This window comes from Gambusia affinis, linkage group LG10 (genome assembly GCF_019740435.1).
Source record: "Gambusia affinis linkage group LG10, SWU_Gaff_1.0, whole genome shotgun sequence".
NCBI classification, from domain to species: domain Eukaryota; kingdom Metazoa; phylum Chordata; class Actinopteri; order Cyprinodontiformes; family Poeciliidae; genus Gambusia; species Gambusia affinis.
The window spans coordinates 2,935,115-2,954,538 of NC_057877.1; the positions used below are offsets into that span (position 1 = coordinate 2,935,115).

Here is a 19,424-nt window from a genome sequence, read left to right on the forward strand (position 1 = left end):
TGCCTCCTTTTATAGATTCTTACTTTTAAACTTTTCTTTTGTAGATTCTTACTTTTAAACTTTTTACACTAATACTTTAAATAACTAATTTAGAATTTTCTTCCTACAGTAACAAGATCCACACTGAGGAGTGTTTAATTAAATTCAGAAATACTTTATTGATCATATTGGGAATAGATGTTGGGTCTTTGAGTTTCCAACTAACTAGTCAGATGAGCTCAAACAACTTCAGCTTAAAGTTTGCAATACTGACCACCAGATCTCCGTTTAATTCAATGCATCTGTTTAATACATCCCCACTTTTTGGCTAAGATATTTGTGGATTATTAATACTATATTTGAGGAGCCCAGATAATCCAGCAGAAATGAAAGAGCTGATACTAAACGGGATGAGACAAACTGCCCCAGGGCACACCTCTCTGTTTCCCTTACTGGGTTCAAATCCTAAAGTTAATACTAGGAGGCTCCCGCTGAACCCCCGCCAAGCTGCTGTCAAATACAATGTCTTTTTCAAGCCTCTATGACTGATGAGAGAGATGTCCTTCGAGCAGCTCTAACACATTCTGCATATTGCCAAGCACAGGCGGTCATGCCTAGGTGCTTTTAGTATCAAACTGCATTGGATTAATTGAGAGCAGTTGCAGTTGACTTCTGGTGTCTCACTTTTCATGCAGTTGCCTGGTTTAGATAATGTCTCCCAGCTCAAGCATATTAATCCTGACACTGCTGTTGCTAATCTAGCATTCCTGCTGTTTTTTTTGTTTTCCTGCAAAGTGCATTAACCTATAATCTATCTAATGACTCATACCAGCGTTTAACCATTTTCTCCTTTGTCATTTCTTGTGCCGACTACATTTTTTAGTGTTGATATTATAGGTCGAGACAGCACATGTCAGCACCCATCAGTAACGACATATGAAGGTAACACAGCTAGTAAAGTGTTTAGTCATACGCACACAGGCCTGTTCTCAGCCAGCTGTCTCACTTTCCACAGTGGCTCCTGTGTTCCTGTGGGAATCGGCCTTGTCATCCATCTCTTCAAAGCCCTCTGATTTACGTCTGTATTTAGCAGCAGAGAGGAATGCAGCACTTTCTATCTTCCCTGCTTGCCTGTGGCTACATATGCTCTGTGTAATTGGTCATCTAGTCTTTTTTTTCGTAACATCTTTGATGGTTAACCAACAGGTGCCCCTGACATTTGTCAGGGCTAATTCATAGGGAGCCACAGGGAGCCTTTATTGGTACTGTCAGTACCAATAAAATGTGTTACGTTCCACCCATTCTCTAGTCTAGAACATAGGGCTGACCGATTCATTCCAAAGCAAAGCACAATGGTGGCATGCGCTGTTGTGATGCTACTGTCAGTGACAAGAAGACTATAAACTCCCAGCTAGGTTTATTTTCCCTAATATTGAGGTAAAAAGAACGCTCAAAGGTTGGTGTAAAGGGACAAAAGTCACTTATTCATAATGATGTGGTTGTAGAAATGATTGTGTTAGCGACTTTACTTTAGCATCAGTTAATGTGATAGCATTAGCAGCAGAAACTAGCTGTAGTTTTGATACTGTGTGTGTTATGTAGGGATGGGCATTTATTGCTAAAGTGGGCAAAAATTGTGTGTTAAATCTATCTTAACAAATTCCAAATGACGAGAAATGATGTTTGAAAGAACTGATTTTGGAGGTTGTTTTTGATTGTATGTTGCATTGAGGAACACAACACTGCCCCACCAAAACATCCTGCATTGTCTGCCAGGGCAGATAGCACTGTTAATATAGCAAGCTAATATTAGCTTGCTATACTTGTGTTATTTCATATAATAAGGGTAAAAATTGTTATTATTCTGCAATCAGTACTTGAAAAGTACTACTAAATGTAGTGTTTATTCTATATTTTTTTGCAGAAGTGTATTTCTTATAAGAACAGTAACTAAACATTTTTCCAGCTACAGTAATCCAAAAGCTATTTTAGCAACAGTAAGACAATTTCTTGTCTGCAGCTACACCATATTACATAATGCTGCTCTAAAGTTTTAAGCAAAAATTTTCATTGAGAATCTCATACCAGAGCATGTGCACCATCCACTCTGTCATTGTCAGAATCTTGAAAAGTTGTCTGCATGTGAATGTTGTTTTTACATGTAAAACACATGATCTCTCGTGGCTTGATTTAGGCTTTTAAGTGTTATTTTCTCTGCTCCATTCTTAAGATTTTTCCATTAGAATGACAGATTCTTCTTTTCTTTTGAATTTAGTTTCTCTGTTGTCTGTATAGTTTTTTTCACCATTCACAGGAGTGTAATTTATTATCTCAGCACCTGTTAACATACTTTGTGAGTGAAAGAGGCTTTGTCTGGTTATCCAGTCTTGTGTCGCATCTCCTTCAGACAGTCAGAACAATCTGTAGAATTTCCTCTCTGTAAACTGCCTCGTCAATTATATGCCAACTGATGGGATTATGCAGACAACTTTGCCAAATAGGAGCCTGTGGCTGATATTAAGTTACAAAGAGAGTTTTGTTGGATATTTGACTTCAGATTTCACACTTTGATCTGGGAGTTTACGACTTCCCTAATGGAGTGTCTGCTCGACCCCTTTCCCTCCTCACTTCATTCCATTCCAGCTTCCTTCTCTTGCGCCTTCGGTTTTACAGTCCAGAGATAAATCCTTTTCATAGGCACGCTGGTGAACTGAACTTACACTACCCTTATGGACAGCTTTAGTTACTTCCTGTCATAGTGGCTCAAGGTTCAGGGGTGAGTGGGCTGCGCTAATGTCAACACTGCAGAGCTTAAGTCCAAACCCTCGGAAAACAGAAGAGGGTAGAATATTGTGTACTTCTAGCTGACTTGAAGTGGTCCATGGGAATTGTTTCCTGCAGCAAAAAGGAAAGAAAGAACAGGATTTGTTTAATACAATACCTCAAATGCCAACTGTTTCATTTTGCTCTGGATGCAGATGTATTGAGTAACTTTTTATTTGTTCCATTATCTTAATATTGGATAAACATTGTTTATTAAAAATGTCCAGGATGACTTGTTGTCTGCTTCTCTGTTATTGTTTAGGAGAAACTTTAGCAATAGTAGCTCCAGAAATACTGGGAACGGGTTATATCTGCATGTTCACACACAAGGGGAAAGTTATGTTTGTTTGTCTTCGGAAATGGCTTTGTGGGAATATCAGCCTTGTCCCTAACTGGCACACAGACTGACATCACTTCCTGTACCCTTTTCTTGGCTCGGTGTTACAGTGTTGAAGAAAATAAAGTGCATTTCCTGGAAGCAGAGGCGTGTATCTCCGTAAGTGTACAGTGGAGCGGAAATTTCTGTTTTTGTATTCTCCTGATGTACATTTATCACTTGACTGTTTTATGCCTTTAATATGAATATGTGCTGACAAAGTATTTGTCCTGATGTTAGAATCTGACCAAATTTTCAGAATGCACTTTACTGCATGAAGTCTTTCCAATGGATTATAAACCAAATGGATGAATAATGCAACAAACAACTGTTGTCTTTTGCAAACACACCAAGGAACAAAGTGATCAAATCACTAGATCAACAGATAATAATGTATGTTTAGCTAAAGAGAGGAGATAATCTGACATTCACTTCATGAGAGCAAAATGAGACAAACATTTTGGAATATTATTCTGAACATTTTAGGCTTGTTTATTTCTAACATTTACAATACAATAAATGTTAGAAATAACATTTCTGCCTTTTGGGGGTACAATCAATCAGTGCCATTAAAGTGTATTTCAAACACAAACACACTTTAGTGCATTAATTATGATACCAAACAAACAATATTAAACAGGAGGTAAGTCTTTTGTTAGAAGCATCCAGTTAAATACTTTTAGATTTAAATCAGGGAAATATGACAGAGCGTGGTGGAGGATAAAACACATCGTCCTGCTGCTGTGACAGGAGGGCTGAGCTGCTTCCTTTACAAAAGGAATGTTGATTTTATATAACTTGTATAAGGGGTCATAAAAGGTCATATCTGTGTAATCTTTTATTAAAAGAATCAGTGAAAATCTCACTTCATGAGAGCAGTATGAGTTAAAAAAAGGGGGAGATGGGGAAAAAATAACATTATTTTATTTTGTCAGCATTTTTGTTTAGTTTCTCTTAGTGATTTTTGTAAAAAAAAAAAAAAGAATAAAAAGAAAGTATCTGGGGCATTCACTGATTGGAAGAAGGTCTGACTTCTGAGTTTTTGACTAGTCTAGTCACCAGCTGATTTCTTATTTTGTCTCTTTTAGGGATTTTTTTTCCCTCAGCCACTGAAATCGATTAGTAGGAAATGTGAGTAGCTTGTACAACAATAAAAACAAACCTTTGAATCCATTTTATTTTATAACACACTGAAAGTCTGTGGAATGACTAATGCATTCAAAGAGAATATCTGAACAACATTACTGTTTAAATCATAGCTGAAGTTAGGGTCCAAATTCACCCTGCCAAGGACTGTGAAAAGTGTCCGGTGACATCACTGGATGGATTTCACACTGTTCAAATATATCAAAAGTGTTTGCTGGCACAGTCCCTCTCTCTGTCTGTCTCTGCCCCTCTCCCTCTCTGTCTCACTTCCTGTCCTACCTCTAATACTATACCAGACTGGCTCAACGGCATTTAAGCAGAGTAGAATAATAAAAAGAGAATAATTAATGTCCTTCTACAAAAATAAATAAAGCCTGCAGTGATCTTAGGAGGCAAATTCAAGATTTCTGTTAGGCTCGTATTATGCATACTTGATACTGGAGACTCCTCTGTCCCCCAACCAAAGCCAAAATTGAACAAATAAACTTTTAACTGTGTGGTAAGAAGTGTAGGTCAAGGTGAACGTCAGTCACTGGTGCTTAGTCTTTCATGTCCATGTGTTTAACACATTGTGACCAATCAGTCATTCTGCAGAAGTCCCTCTCATGAACTCTGGAGAATCTGACCACAACTGAAAAGAGTGTTACACTCACTAAAATGAAGGACAACAGAAGATGACAACTTCAGATTTTACAATTTATATTTTAACCTCTAACAGTGGAAATGTCTGCCTCGATTTCTGATGCTTCGCCTTGAATGTCCCTGCAAAACTAAAGTGGATATGTTCAGAATGTAATCAGACGCAGAAGCAGACAGGGCACCCGAACTTTAAACACAATGACATTAAAATGATAGAATGAAGTTTGAATTCACAGTAACAAGAATCACCAAAGTAGAGCAATCAAACAGAAAACAGGGCTGCTAAAGCGAATGAGGGCTCTTGGGGTGGAAAATGTTGATGAGTAGTAGTGTTTTCAAATTTAAATGCCCATAACACTTTAAGCAAGTACATAAAATGAGATGAAGAGTTAAGTTTAAAAAGAAGTTGCAGCTTTTCATCCACATTTCCAGTTTAGTGCAGGTTGAAAAGTTCCAAAGTGGTGTTTTTTGCTAAGCTGGTGTTACAAGTTGCACCTCAGTCTTTCTATGTTACCATGGTGAGGACACATCAACCTTAGCAGAGCTGTTTATGAATATTCCACATCATTTTCTTTCAATATGTATGAAATCAGTCACAAGGAGAACACAGGAGGACACAGTGTTGCTGAGGAAAAGCTGAGTCCCTCTTAAGATATCAAAAGAACAGTAACAAAGCTTACTGGGTTGATGAAATTAAGTGTTCAGTTTTTCTTTAGATCATCTTGCCTTACAACAAAAAGCCAATCCTTTGGCTCGCATGCCGACACCTCCACACACCTACCAGTGAGTCATGCTAGAAGCGCATTTGGTATTCGTTTTCTCCTTGTGGTTGTTGCTCTGAACACAAATAATAAGAAATAGGAAAGGGGCGGGAATTTGAACATCACTTGCTTTATAGCTACTGGTGCACATTCTCTGTTGCCATGAGTTTTAAGGTGATTGATTTTTAAACCTTGCATGGTTTTCTTGCATATTAATTCAGTTTGAGACTCAGCTCAAGTCCCAGTAGCTTCATTTCTGAAGCCACCGACTACCAGAGAGAATAAGCGAGGCGGTGAAAGTTTCTAAGTGCTTTTAACTTCTCAGCCTCAGAGCTAAAACCACAAAGTCTTGTTTCACTATTACACGTGGTTTTTACACCAGCGACTGTCACTGAAAGTCGCCTTTCCTGATGCCTGTCTGAAATGAAGCGTGTCACTTTTAAGCTATTATGTAGCTTATTTTAACGTTCAAAACAAGCTTCCCTTAGGCTTTTTAAGGCCATTGTGGCTCCAGTGAACTACAGCAGTCTGGACAGCAGCCATGTTTTTTCTGGATTCCATAATCTAAACAAACTAATCTATTTCTGAGCCTTTGTTTGTTTGTTCCATTTTACAGTGGCTGTCAAGAATCAAAACCTGAACAGTTTCAGATCTTTCTCTTGATAATTATTCAGTCAGCATCAGCGTTTAAAGCTTAAGCAGCCGTTTTTAAATGGTATCCAAGGGCTTTTTCCTTGACACGATTTTAAACGTGCAGAGTTTCATTTGGTACAAATAAGAAACATATATCAACTTATTAAAATCTCTTAATTATATAAATGACCTACTTTCAGACTTAAAACTGTTGCATAAATAAAATAGTATCTATTAAATACAATATCCAAATTTAAAAGCCTGTGTGTCCTCTATGACTTATTGCGGTTGGCGTAAAAGGCCTGACCTGGATAGAACACAACCGGTGATGAAAGATAAAGAAGAATAACTGAAAATGAGGACAGAAGCGGGGGAGAGAGGCAGACAGATTATGTGGTGGAACCAACAGATGCTAACTTTATTTCCTGTGTCTTCTGGTTTTAGTCTAATAGAAATGACATATGCACTGGAAACAGAACCAAGGACTTTAACTAAAGGGACAGTTCAGGGCTTCTGTTGGGGCTAAGGCAGCTCAGACCATACCTCCTGTAGATAACTCTCATAGCAGATTCTTTGAGTATAAATCAGATTAGTTGGTCCCTGGAACAAGAGGGGGCAGAATTAGGTTTTGTTATATATGAAGCATGCAATAGTGAAGCATTTCCCTTTCTCCACCTGCTACTGAACACTGGCTGAAAGAGAACTGACATGTATGCTTTGCTTATAAGAAAGAAAAGTTTGGCTGTGACAAATATGTCTGCTTGTGAAGAAGATGCTCAATCATAGTGTGAAAACCTAAGGACTGCCGTCATATGCTGTTATGCATACGTTGGAACTACGAGTGGAAAACTATGAACTATGAAAAGCGTAACTAATCGAACAGCTAATATCAGTTTTAGTATATGAAGAACAGAAAGGCAAAAAGGTGTGGAATTCTGCACTTGTAAACTACTACTGCTAGATTTATCAGGATTTTACTTAAAGGTTTTTTGCATCAAAATAAAAAAAAACAACTATAAATAAATAATAAAGATTATATTCCAACCACAATAATCCGAGTATAAATGCACCGATTGCAGTTTTCTAGCTATCACAGCCTTCAAAAAGACTGATTTACTGATTCTGATTTCGACTAATATCATTTCTTTTTTGTTGGAATAGTGACTAAATATTGTAATAAAGTGGCTAAAGTAAGAAAAGTGGGATGACTATTGTTTACTGTGCATATGCAGATCTGATCTGGTGGCAGTTCTGTCAGTCAACCCTCTCTCAAGGCAAATGATAAGAATCATTGTAAAAGATCGACTTTACATGTATTAGCTGATTGCAGATCTCCGAAAATGAAAGAAATCAGGGCTGATGTATTGTTGCACCTCTAATTAGTATAGCCACATTAGGAATAACCGTTTTGCTTTTGTTTCCACATTTTTATTGAAACTCTTGAAACTGCCACATTTTTACAAAATGTGTCTACATTTAACATTAAAATGAGGCTGCACCAAAATAAAAGCTCAAAGATATTCTGTTGACTTATGTGAGCAGTACTTCATGAAGCTTAGTTGTTGTCAGAGTTATTTTGAATGGTTATGAACATAGTCCAATGGTAATGTACACAGGAAATGGGGGCTGGAGGTGGTGGGCCACCAATTATCTTCCTGTGTGAAACACCTACTGGGTACAAAACACGTAGGTTGTTTCTGCCCTAAGTAACTATCTGGAAATAGAAGCAGTGACTTATAAAAATCCACAAAATAGCATTATATTAAGTTCCTGAGACATTTTCAGATTGGAAGTTTAAAAAATATAAATAATTCGCTCTAATTTGGGTTCTTCTAAGACTAGCCCAAATATCAGGAACCAAGAAAATAAAGTTATCCACTATTTTCAACATTTTAACAGTACCTTTCCTTAAAGCTTCTAAACTATCCCTTTATTTATCTAAATGTGTACTGGCAAAAAAAGTGTAGTCTCTTTACTTTTTTTCCTTTCTTTATAACTTTTGTTTTGTTGTGCTCCCAAACAATTAGAAAATCCGATCATTCTCCAACTGGTGCTATAATCTATTGGAAGTCTCTGACACTGAGCTGTGTTTTTCTTTGTTTGTCTGGCGGTTGTTTGTTATTCTCCATGTGAGTAGGGGGGAAAAAGTGAGTCGGAGTGCCCTCGGATGTGTTTGTGGGAGTGAGATGTGATGACATGTTCAGGGAGGGAATTGCCTGCGCTCCTTTGGGAGGAAACGGGTATAGGGGTCAAAGGCAGAGGGTGGAAATACTGATCCAACACAGGTTTTTGCCATTAGGCCTTCTGTTTTTATCGCTTTGCAGGATCTTACTTTGTCTTAATCAGTTTAAACATGATCTTTAAGCTCCTAATAAGCTTCTGTTTCCCTGTGTTTGGATAAATGGTGAGGCGGCACAAAATTCAGCTCGAGATAGCTTTTCCCCTTGTCAGACAAGTATGGGAACAATAAAACGTGCCCGATTTTCTCACAACAAACGCAGGGGAGCTGTGCCATGTGTGATGTGCAGCATTATGCTGATCTAACGTAGAGTTATTGGAGAGCACAGAAAGAAAAAACAATGGCTGTGTGTTCGAGGTTGAAAAAGAAGCCGACTTTTCCCCAGCGGTTTATCCCTCTGCTGAGGCACTATGTTTTCAGTCGGGGGAAAATTTACAATTGCCATCGAACTGTCTTGCGCTCGAACTTTAATTGTTTCCACATGTTCCATCAGATTGCTGTTGGCAAGCTTTGCGGGTTTCATGCCGTGCATTTGAAATGTTTGCGGGCCCTGACTGGTACAAGGCTGTTGGATATACTGAGAGGTGAAAACCTGACCTTGTTATAGCCACATTTTACTGGGCGGTGTGCTGCTTTGCTTCAACGACTGAATGTTGTTATGTACCTCGCTGCCTTTGGGTGACAAAGTAAAGACCCTGGCTCTGAGTAAGTGGGTCGTACAGATGGGAAGCAGAACGGAAGTGTACAGTGTGGCATGCCCTCATTCTTCAGTGCAGCCTGTAAACAACCCATAAATCTTGTTGCTTAAATGTAGTTTCATATTAGTAAGCACTGACAGTGACCATAATTAAAACATAATCCTGTCCTTATTTAGGTTGATCCCCTCTGTATACACGACTCAATCACAACTTCAACTCTTTTGCCTAGTTGCCTGGACGATGTTCATTTTTGCTTCTGGCTCACTTCTGTTGCCAACCAACACAAGGCTGTAAAAAACAAAACAAACATAAAAACCTTTTAAGCTTGGTGCTATGGATGTTAAGACAGTAGAGAGCCATATGCAGTGCGAGAAGCACACAGATTCTGCCGATATCCGCAAACAGCCTCCAAAATGTTAGTTTTTGCCATACTTGATTGTAGTTGAGTAGAATCTCCTCTTCATCCTCTACATTTATTGTATTGTTGTTATACATTTTATTCAAAGTGGCATTAAACAGTCTTAAATTTGACTTGCTGAGGCCTGCAGGTACTCTTAGTAAGGTGCCTTGCTGTCTTCGACCAAAGCCACTACAAACTTCTCAGTATTTCATTGGGATTTGAATCAATCGGACCACCAAGTCTCACTGTAGGCATGATATGTTCATGGTGATGAGCAATGTCAGTTTCCTGTAATCTGCCAGAGTGGAAAAAAATTTAAGGTGAACAAATTATTATATAAAGCTGTTATTTATTGCTTAGCTTCATACTATTCAACATGTGCTTAGGGTTAGGATTAAAAATTACAAGTATATATTAATATATATGTGATGTATGTGTTCTTTGTGATTTTTTTTGCATTGAAGGGCCATTACTTCGCAGTCCGTGTGAGCTGCTGCCGGTCGGGACCGGACACCCTGTGCAGGCCATCCTGAAGAGCTTCACCGCCATGTCAGGCTGTGCAAGCAAAGGCACCATGAGCCTGTCTCAGGAGGTCCACGTCATTAACCTGAGAGGACATGCTGCAGAGGGCCCAGACAGCACTCCTGCAAGAGTGAGTCATTCACATTTGAAAAACAAAGCCAAGGAAAGTCTGAGGATATCTTTTTCTAAAGACTAAAGTTCAACTCTGTCACACTTGATCTGAATTAGCTCCGCCTCCTCATCTATGTAGCGCCTGCAAAAGGCCATCCTCTCATGTCCAGCTTGTGAGAAAATCCACACACTGTGCATTTTGATATACCGGTGTGACCTTTTAACACACAGCAGTATGCGATGAATTCACACAGATTCACCAAGTAAAGCGACTGTTATCTGAACCTGATCACATTAGCTTTCTCTACTTGAACGTAAAAGTTTTTTCAAAGAATGAGAAAAGGATCAAGTACTTTGTTGGTCCTCTTCATATCTCCTGATAGTGAAACCCCTCCCCATCTTCAGGGTTTATGATCCTGTGGCTGGACTGCAGCTTGTCAGCCATACCTTGAACGTGAATCATGTGTGAAGAAGTCTCGCGTCTGGATTTTTAACTGTCACCAGTGTGTAGAGTAGCATGTGCAGGCTTGCAGCTTGGAGCTGCTGAGTGGAATCCAGAAAGCGGCTTTGAGGTACTTGCAGCAGAAGAACTGTTCCTGTACTCCTGAGGCATTTTACAACGTAATAATAATAACACCCATTTGATAATTGCTCTCTCATACAGATGATAATTACAAATAATAACTCTATTATTTTAATTGAGAGATAGACGTTTTGCTTTTGTTGCATGTATCTTAAACTTAGATATCACATATTTAAACTGTTAATGTTCCTTTATAGTCGATAACAGTGAGTAGCTTTTTAATTATTTTTTTTTTCTAGGCAGAATACTAAAAGTCACTTTAAATTTTCCAAAAGCTAGTCTCAGCAAATTCACCAAATTTATGAGACGTACAATTTTCCCTTCCTCATAATGTCTGCTAACGCTGACCTACTTGATTTTAGTTTCTATGTGAAGGCTCGACAGATCCAGAGAGTTTTTGGATTTGCATCCAAAATATAAACGTTCTGATCTTAGATCCACTTCATGTCTTTTGGCTTGTGACATGGTACTTCATCATGTTGGCTTGTATTATGTCCATTTCGTATTTTGATCATACTCTGCACATGGTGGTGTTTTAGGATAGAAATGTAAAGAAGCCCACTCCAAACACATGAACTGTATGAGGACACTTTTTTTTTCTCCCCTCCAGGGGATCTTTTGTGGGCTCTAGTGTCTTATTTGAAAGTGGGCTGACAGGAAAGGGGGAAGACAAGCGGTGAATGTCAACAGGTCTGGGAATCAAACCCGCGACGGCCGCGTCGAGGACTACAGGTCTTGCACTACAGGTCTTGCACTATCCCCAACGCCACCACATGAGGACACTTTATTGTGAAAAGTAAAGGCCTCAGTTTATGTGCAGATGTACATCCAGCCCTGTCATCCATAATTCTACAAGACATTCCTCAGGAGGAGACGGTTCTGGAGCTGGCCTGGTCACACTAAAGTTCACGGTGATCCAGAAAACTGTTTTTGCAGCAGTTTCCCTGCATGTGAGGAAATTTTTATGCAAAGTGAGTCTCTTGTATTCTTTGGATGTAGCCATTGATAACATTAGAAGGCAATGGTTTGAAGCACATCTATCATATCTACAAATTAATGCTTGGACTCAAAAAATTTCTAGTGGAGTTAATTTCAGGGTCTCTAATCACCTAAATAATTGCAATTAATTATATTTTAATAAGAAGCAATGTAAAAAAAGCTGCATTTTCAATTTAAAGCAACTTCTTTTAGTAAATTATTGAATAAATTGACAAATGGGCTCAACAACAAAGACATCTATTGTTCTGCATCTGTTATTTAGGTTATTTGTCTATCAAATTGGTGCAAATCCCTGATCATTTATTTAACACCTGTTTTTAAAAACCTCTTTAGAATTGTGGACTGTGATCTGCTACATGTTTAGTATCGAGACGCTATTTCAAACTTGAATAGCTTCACCGATAGGCTAACTCCTTTTAGGACAGCTTGAAAACAGCAATAGTCTTTTCCAGCATTTGATCAGATTGTTTTATGAAGCAAAACTTAAAATGGTTGTTGTTTGTGGATGTTGCTTGTGCGTCAGACTTACGGTTGTACCAGAAATGCACATATAGAAGGGTTCCAGCCAGAAATTTGGTATGTAAAATCAAACAAACAATCAAAAAAGCGACTAATTGCATTCAATTTGTTTAATGCTTTAAAATTAGTTAATCTAAATTAAGGTATCAAAGTTTTAGCCCTACTACAAATCTGTCTGCTCAGGAGTTTGAGTGAATCTTTTCAAACTCTGTCACAGGTGCAATATGCATGGAGCTTCCTTAAGCTAATAATTTATCAGATCAATATTATTTGCCTTGTCTTCCAGTGTTCAGTTTTTTGTGCACATCGCCTATTATTAACATAGAACCACACAAACCACACAAAGATAAAGCCTTCTTCCTTTGTGACACCATTTACATTTACTTCCCACTTTTCAAATGGAGCTACTGATCACCATGCTAAACTTAGTTTTTCCGTTACAGACAGCACGTTACAGACAGCACATTACAGACAGCACTTCACCTTGGTTCATTGTCAGCTAACAGCTTCAAAATGTGTTGGCTTTACTCAGGTTTAATCATGTGTGCTGTAATATTGATGAAATACCACCAGAAATACATTCTGATGAGATAATCCCATCTGTGTGCTTCATAAAGACTTGAGAAGATGAGGGTGAAAAAAGGCCATAAATATATCTATTTCTTTAATCACTTTATTTTACACTTAGTTTTTGCCTCTTAAATAATGCTGTTTTTATTTCACACAAGGCCCTTGCCTCTAACCCGACTTAGCTTTTGGTTGCTCTTCGTTTTTTTTTAAATAAACCCTCAAAACTCTACAAGTGTCAGAGTTAAAGTTTATAAATTTTGTTCCAGGGAGTCTCATATTTTCTTTTCAGAGATGTACAGAATGTTTGCTTTCATCATTGAGCTCGGTATGTTGCTTTGGAGTCAAGTCATCTTCTCATATCTGTAGGTTCAGCTCACCCTATAGTCCATTCTTGGCTACAGAAAGTCACTTTGGCACCAGCTGATAAAGGCCTCTGAAGGACCATTGCCTCTACCCACTCTGATCCACCTGAGCTGTGGAGCACAGTGCCCTGTTTGGACTCAAATTTCTCCTCCTCCAGCTTTCAGTGGGAGTGTGGTAGAGATACACCGTCACCAGCTTAATCTGCCCCTGATCTTTCATGACAGGAAGAAGAGGTTGTCTGGTAGATTAAAGGAATTATGGGTAAATAAAGAGAGATAAAAAGATCTCAAATCTCCTTGGCCACATTCACTTGAAAGAGCAGAGCTAAACAGCCACTTTGTTCTCAATTATTTATCCTTGACGGCTCCAAGTAAACAGTTTGTCCTGCGATCAAGAGATTGCCTTGTGAAAGAGTTTCTCCCAAACCTTAAAGCTGATAATGTTTTTAGATCACCAGGGTTCCAAATAAAAACCTTATTAACTGTCATTAAGTTAGTCAAGCACAAACTTTCTGTCCCACACAGGAGCCTTTAGGATCTGTAACATGAGGCTCCAGAGCCACAAGTGGCTTTTGAACCTTCTACCGTGGCTCCTAAGACTTTTCTTGGATACATTTTTTTGTCTTTAGCTTTGAAACTTTTTTTTACATTATTTCAGCATCCCACAGAAAAGAGTTTATCCATTCCATTTGTTTCATTTTACCAAATCTTATGTTTTTCTTTATTTTAAACCTAAAAATAGAAACAGAACAGTTCATGTAACATTTGTGGCTCTGTTTTGCTGGACTGAGGGGAAAAATTACTTTTTGGATTGCAAATAGCTGATTTAGAAAATATGTTGGGTTTAGTGGTGTATCTCAAATTCTTATATAATTAATGGTTGTGCTGCAGTCCATTCCAGGTTGACCCAGTTTGTCACACAATCCAGCCTATCTACTGTTGAAGTATATAGGCTTTAACAAGCCTATGAAGCGTTGGCCCTGAGCGACGGTGCATCAATCAGAGATTTGGCTGCTGATTTCCAAACACTGATGGGAAAATAATTACTAAATCAGTTTTTTTTTGTTTGTTTGTTTGTTTTGCTATGCAGATACATTGAAAATTGAACTTCCTCAGTAGTATTTAAAAAATACTCAGAGAAATAAAAGACACACAGAAAGAATCACAACACAACCTAATGAGACATTTTTCTTTGGTTTTTGGAACTTCTACTAAAAAATTTAACCATATCACAAGAAACCAAATAATGGCTGTTTAACTTTATTGAAGAGAAACTGGGCTCAGATTGGCTGCTATTTGTTAGTTTGCAAAACTATTCATTCAATGTTTGCACATCTGTATGAAAGGTGTCATCATAAAAGAGAGTTATGCTCTTGTTTAGTGATCAGACAGTTTCTGTTTCTGCTCATATTCTGTAGTTGTTTTGGTGTTTCTCAAAGTTTCACTTGTTGCAGAAATACAGCGGATGTTTTTCTTTTTTACTTTGAACAGATTTCATGTAACCCTGAAGTGTGATAAATCAGTTTCCTCCTTTAGCATCACTTTGCTTTTTTTCCAACTTGGTCAGTGTGCAGTTGAAGAAGTCTCTCCTCTTCACCTCTGAGAGAGGAAGTAGCATGTTGGCTGAGGAGCAGGCTGTGCCGGTGTGTTTTGAGCGACGGCCTTGCAGCACGGGGAACACCTGTGGCTGAGCGTCGGCCGTCTGCAGCATGAAAACACAAACTGACCCTCTGAGTCACAGCGAGCAACTGCACAGCCGAGTCTCGAAATCAGCTTTTACATGGGCTAATAAGGACAAAGGAGAATTTCAGACACACACCCTGCTGGTGCAGTGCGTGAAGCCTGCTTCGTGTGAAAGTCGTGGTTCGTCTCCGCCTTCTCTAACGCAGTGAAGGATTTCCTGTGTGTGCCAGTGAAGGTGCTCTGCAGAGACTGAACTGTTAGCCACAGGTGAACATGACTCAGAGTCAGCATTCTGGCTCCAGGCCAGTCTTTTTTACACCAATACTCTATCAGTAGGTGCAACACAGTAACTCAGTAGTCACTCTGCATACATCATGGTCTGGGATAAGCTCACATTCATAAGCCTTTCAGTGATATTATAGAAATGGTCTCAAAACCACAACATTCTCACTTAATGTAATAACTTCTGAGATAATTTATCATCCAACAAAATTTGCTACGGTGATCGGCCTACTAGATGGTTTAACTGATGGCACCCAATTTATCAGGTGTCCCTGTTATTTATTACTAATGTTGGTCCTTGTCAGTGTGTTTCTTTCACACTGAAATGTCATTTCTCTAAGTGATTATGTTAAAGCTAAAGAGTAGTGGCATGTAACTAATATTTTGTTAAGGTCTCTTAAGGAGCTATGAGTCGTGTTGATGGTTGCACCAGACCATCTGAAATTGATTCTGCTAGATAGAAACATGTAGATTTAACCTTTTTATTTGTTCTCTTCCTCCCTTAAACTCTTGATTTTGAATATCTACGTCCTCTAAATATGAGACTTCTTGTGTGATACTCTCTTAAGTCTCTGTTTTCATAAAGTTCTGAGCTCTGACATAAGCATGTCTAGACAATTTTTTTTTAAGTCTTTCCCTTGTGTTATTAGCATTTGTCTGCAATAAGACATGATGTTTTCTTCAGCTTCAGTGGCCCTGACCAGAGTAACAGATACCCCTCTCCTCTCTTTTATGCATGCAGGCCCCCGAAGAGAGCGGGGACGGACTAGATTCGAAAGCATTACCTATAAATAGGCCAAGTAAGAGTTAGCGTGAAAGCTGTAGCGCTTGGATGAAACACAAGGCTTCACTACACTGTGGTTTCCTAAAAAGAAGTATGAAACGCTTTCACAGTTTCAGGGAATGACAGTGACTTTTACTTTACAGAAAATGAGATTCAGGCAGAGTGGCCTGCTCATATTTCACTTTAGCTTTAATCCTTTAGGGATGTTGTAGTCATATTTTTACAGGTTGACCCAAAGAAAGAACATTTGCCTCATTCTGACTCCTCTGCTCTGGATTCAAGATCCAGGTATCGAGTTTTTAGCATTTTTCCACATGCATTTGCTTCCGAGCAGTGTATTGCGCCATGGCGACGAGCTGGAAACGTGTATTAGCTTGGCACAAATTACAGCATTTCAAAACAGAGTCCCGAGGGGGGGAGCATAAACAAACGGGCCAGTGATATCTCAAATCGTTCCTCCTTCTCTAATCAGTACAACAGACATCAAATGCGGCCGCAGACCCTGATCAGGGTGAGGCAGAGCAAATGATTGCTTTATCAGCTGGAATTCACAGATATCATAGACTGTGTAAGTGACTGGCTGGAGGAGCTCTCCAGGCACAAACAAGCGGTGAGAACAGATCTAAGCTGAGCTCACACACTAAACAAAACACACACATTGGGAGCTGTCAAAGTTTGCTCTCAGACCTGCTCTCAGTGGTTTGTTACCACTGAAGCCAGGATTTTGCCACATCGTGTTCCCTTTAGGCGACTGTGCTTTTGCCAGATTTTGTTTAAGCCTTTTAGGTTTTTGTGGCGATAAAAACGTAAACTAGATTATGTTGGTAGCACAAACCAGCAAATTTGTCACTTTGGTTGAAACTTGTGTAGTTTCAGCTTCGTCTGATGCAAATGTAATCAGTGGGTCCACACAGCTGGTGCAGCCATCTGTGTGGGTCTACAGACATTATAACAGTTTGGCAACAATGCACACACTCCCTATGCATCTGAAGAAATGCATTTTATTTTCTTTAAAAAAGCACATTAAAATGAAAGTACAGCAGAAAAGCACACTGTTATCCACCCCTTCACAATGCCCCATTAGATACCAGGATTGTGGTCTCATTATATGTCCATTTATGGGGAGCTTAAGCAGTAGAACCACATGCACATCAGCAGAGGCTCAGTCAATTCACTCATGCATACATGGAATCCAAGATTTGGCTCTCGCATCTTCTGCTCTGAATTTGCTTGGTTAATATAAGAATCAATGACTCTTTGAATCCCCTTAACAAATAAATGTACTGGCTTTAATATTAGTTTTAAAGTCTACTTTTTTGTATTTAATCTGATTTATTATGTGATAAATTAGCACAAAGTAGTGCCACCTTGTGGAGGTAAAATATATCTACTTTTCAACATTTTAAACAAACAGAAAACTGAAAAGTGTTTCAGTGGACTCATCGCAACCCGTTACCCTTACAAGACCCCTGATAAGTGTCATCATACTGTTGACTCTTACAGGGGAGGTTTGATGGGGAACATTAGTGAACCAAAAGCATCATAAAGAGAAAGTGACATAGGTTAGGGAAAAGGTTGATTAGGAAGTACAATTAGGTACATCAGCAGAAAATAGAAAGAGCATGTCATAGCTGCAAACTCACCAAAACCTTCAAGGAAGTTGGTCAGAGTTGATGAGAAGATGGGTGGAGTTAAATGCAGGTCAAACCTGAAAGAAAACCTGTTCTCCTTCTAGGAAGAAAATAGTTGTGTTCCTACTACAAATGTGGGCGAAACTTTGATATTCCGCTAATGTTGAAAAAACACAATTTCGTAATTGTGTATTTGCATTAAGCAGAAAAATGCAATTAAGGCCACCTGTGAATAAGCTTGTTCATGCGATAACTCATTCAAAAACATTCCTCGCCATCATCTTGTGCCATTTCCTGTCATCTTCTTTGTCTTTTCTGCCAGTATTAACATCTCGTTGCTAATGATGTGATTAGTGTGATGCAAAACAAGTGTTTCACTCGCAGTTTTGAAAAATGCACTCATTTTGATATGGCCAGGAAACCACCTCCTCAAAAGACCAAAACTTCAGATTGAAAAATCTGAGTTTTTTCAAAAGTTGCTTGTTTCCATTAAGCAAATTTATTTTCCAAATGTCAAATGGTACAATTTTAAGGGATTTGAATATTTTTGCAAGAATCTGTAGATCTGTTCCAGTCTTTTTAAAGGGTTTTATCGAAACGCCCCATCTGACTTTGACGTCTTTTGGGCTTTTTCTTCTCCTTTGGTTTTCTCTGGTGTCTGACATTGAGCAGAGTGCAGACTGATAAGCATCACAGTTCATGGGGAAAGGCTCCAGGTAGAGTCCCTATCACACTGGAAAATGTGGATCAGACTGATAAGAGCCATTGGTTTGCCTTGCTTCCATCACTGAGCTCCTTGGCTACAGGTTCATTTTTCTCCTTCCTCCCTTTGTGGAACTGCAGTGATCCAGAAAGAACCAAGATGTAGACAGACAAGATACACCCTCATATACAAACACACATCAGATAACTGAACAGATTGGTCCTTGGCAGGTCGAAGCTGCATGATTTTAAGCTAACCTTAGCAGTGCTCCTTTGTGATATCCTTCTAAAAGGTTTTTGTTGTAATTTCAGTTGTCTGTGTGTTTACCGATTCCTTAAAGTGAGCTCCTGATGTTCATGTTTTGGGACGCCTTGTGCTTTCATTCTTTCTTGAGCTGATAATTGTTTCCTGGGAGGGAGAGTGTTTGGCCAGATTAGTCTTACTTTTTTGCCTAATTATAGGATGTTTGGGGTTTTCTTCTGAATTGCTGAGGCTCATCAGGCACTTAATTACCTCTGTCAATAAAGGAAACTCCCTTTTCCTGCAACGCCACTCTGACGTGGAGCTCATCCTGCAGGGTTGACTGCCGCGTACGCCACTGGGCACAGTGATCGACTTAAAAGGGTATCACATGACCGTGTTGATGCACGCTCTTTGTAAAACACTCTTGAAAGGTAATGTAATTTACTCGCCTCAGAAGATCATAAAATTAGAACCACATGCTCAGGACAGGGGAAGCAAATCACCCACAACAGTTACAGCACACTATCACCAGAGGGATTTAAAAGCCCCCACGTGGGCTTGTTTTACAACAAAGAGACATCTAGGAGAAATCTTTTTCAGTGTCTTTAAGTCAAATTTATTTGTATAGCATATTTCAGCAACAATTCAGTTCAAAGTGCTTTACACCATAAAAACATTACAGAGTTAACAATTATGAAACCAGCAATAAACAGTATGTTTTGTCAAATGCCATTATCA

At 38.9% G+C, this 19,424-nt stretch overlaps 1 protein-coding gene across 2 annotated transcripts in view; it reads left to right on the forward strand.

Annotated features, from left to right (window-relative positions):
* Positions 1 to 19,424, forward strand: part of tgfbr3 (transforming growth factor, beta receptor III) — a 79,364-nt gene that overhangs the window by 15,204 nt on the left and 44,736 nt on the right. For both annotated transcript variants that reach the window (XM_044128583.1, XM_044128584.1), the window contains exon 3: positions 10,159 to 10,346. In XM_044128583.1, coding sequence (XP_043984518.1) covers positions 10,159 to 10,346 — 188 coding nt within the window. The remainder of the gene's footprint in view (positions 1 to 10,158; positions 10,347 to 19,424) is intronic.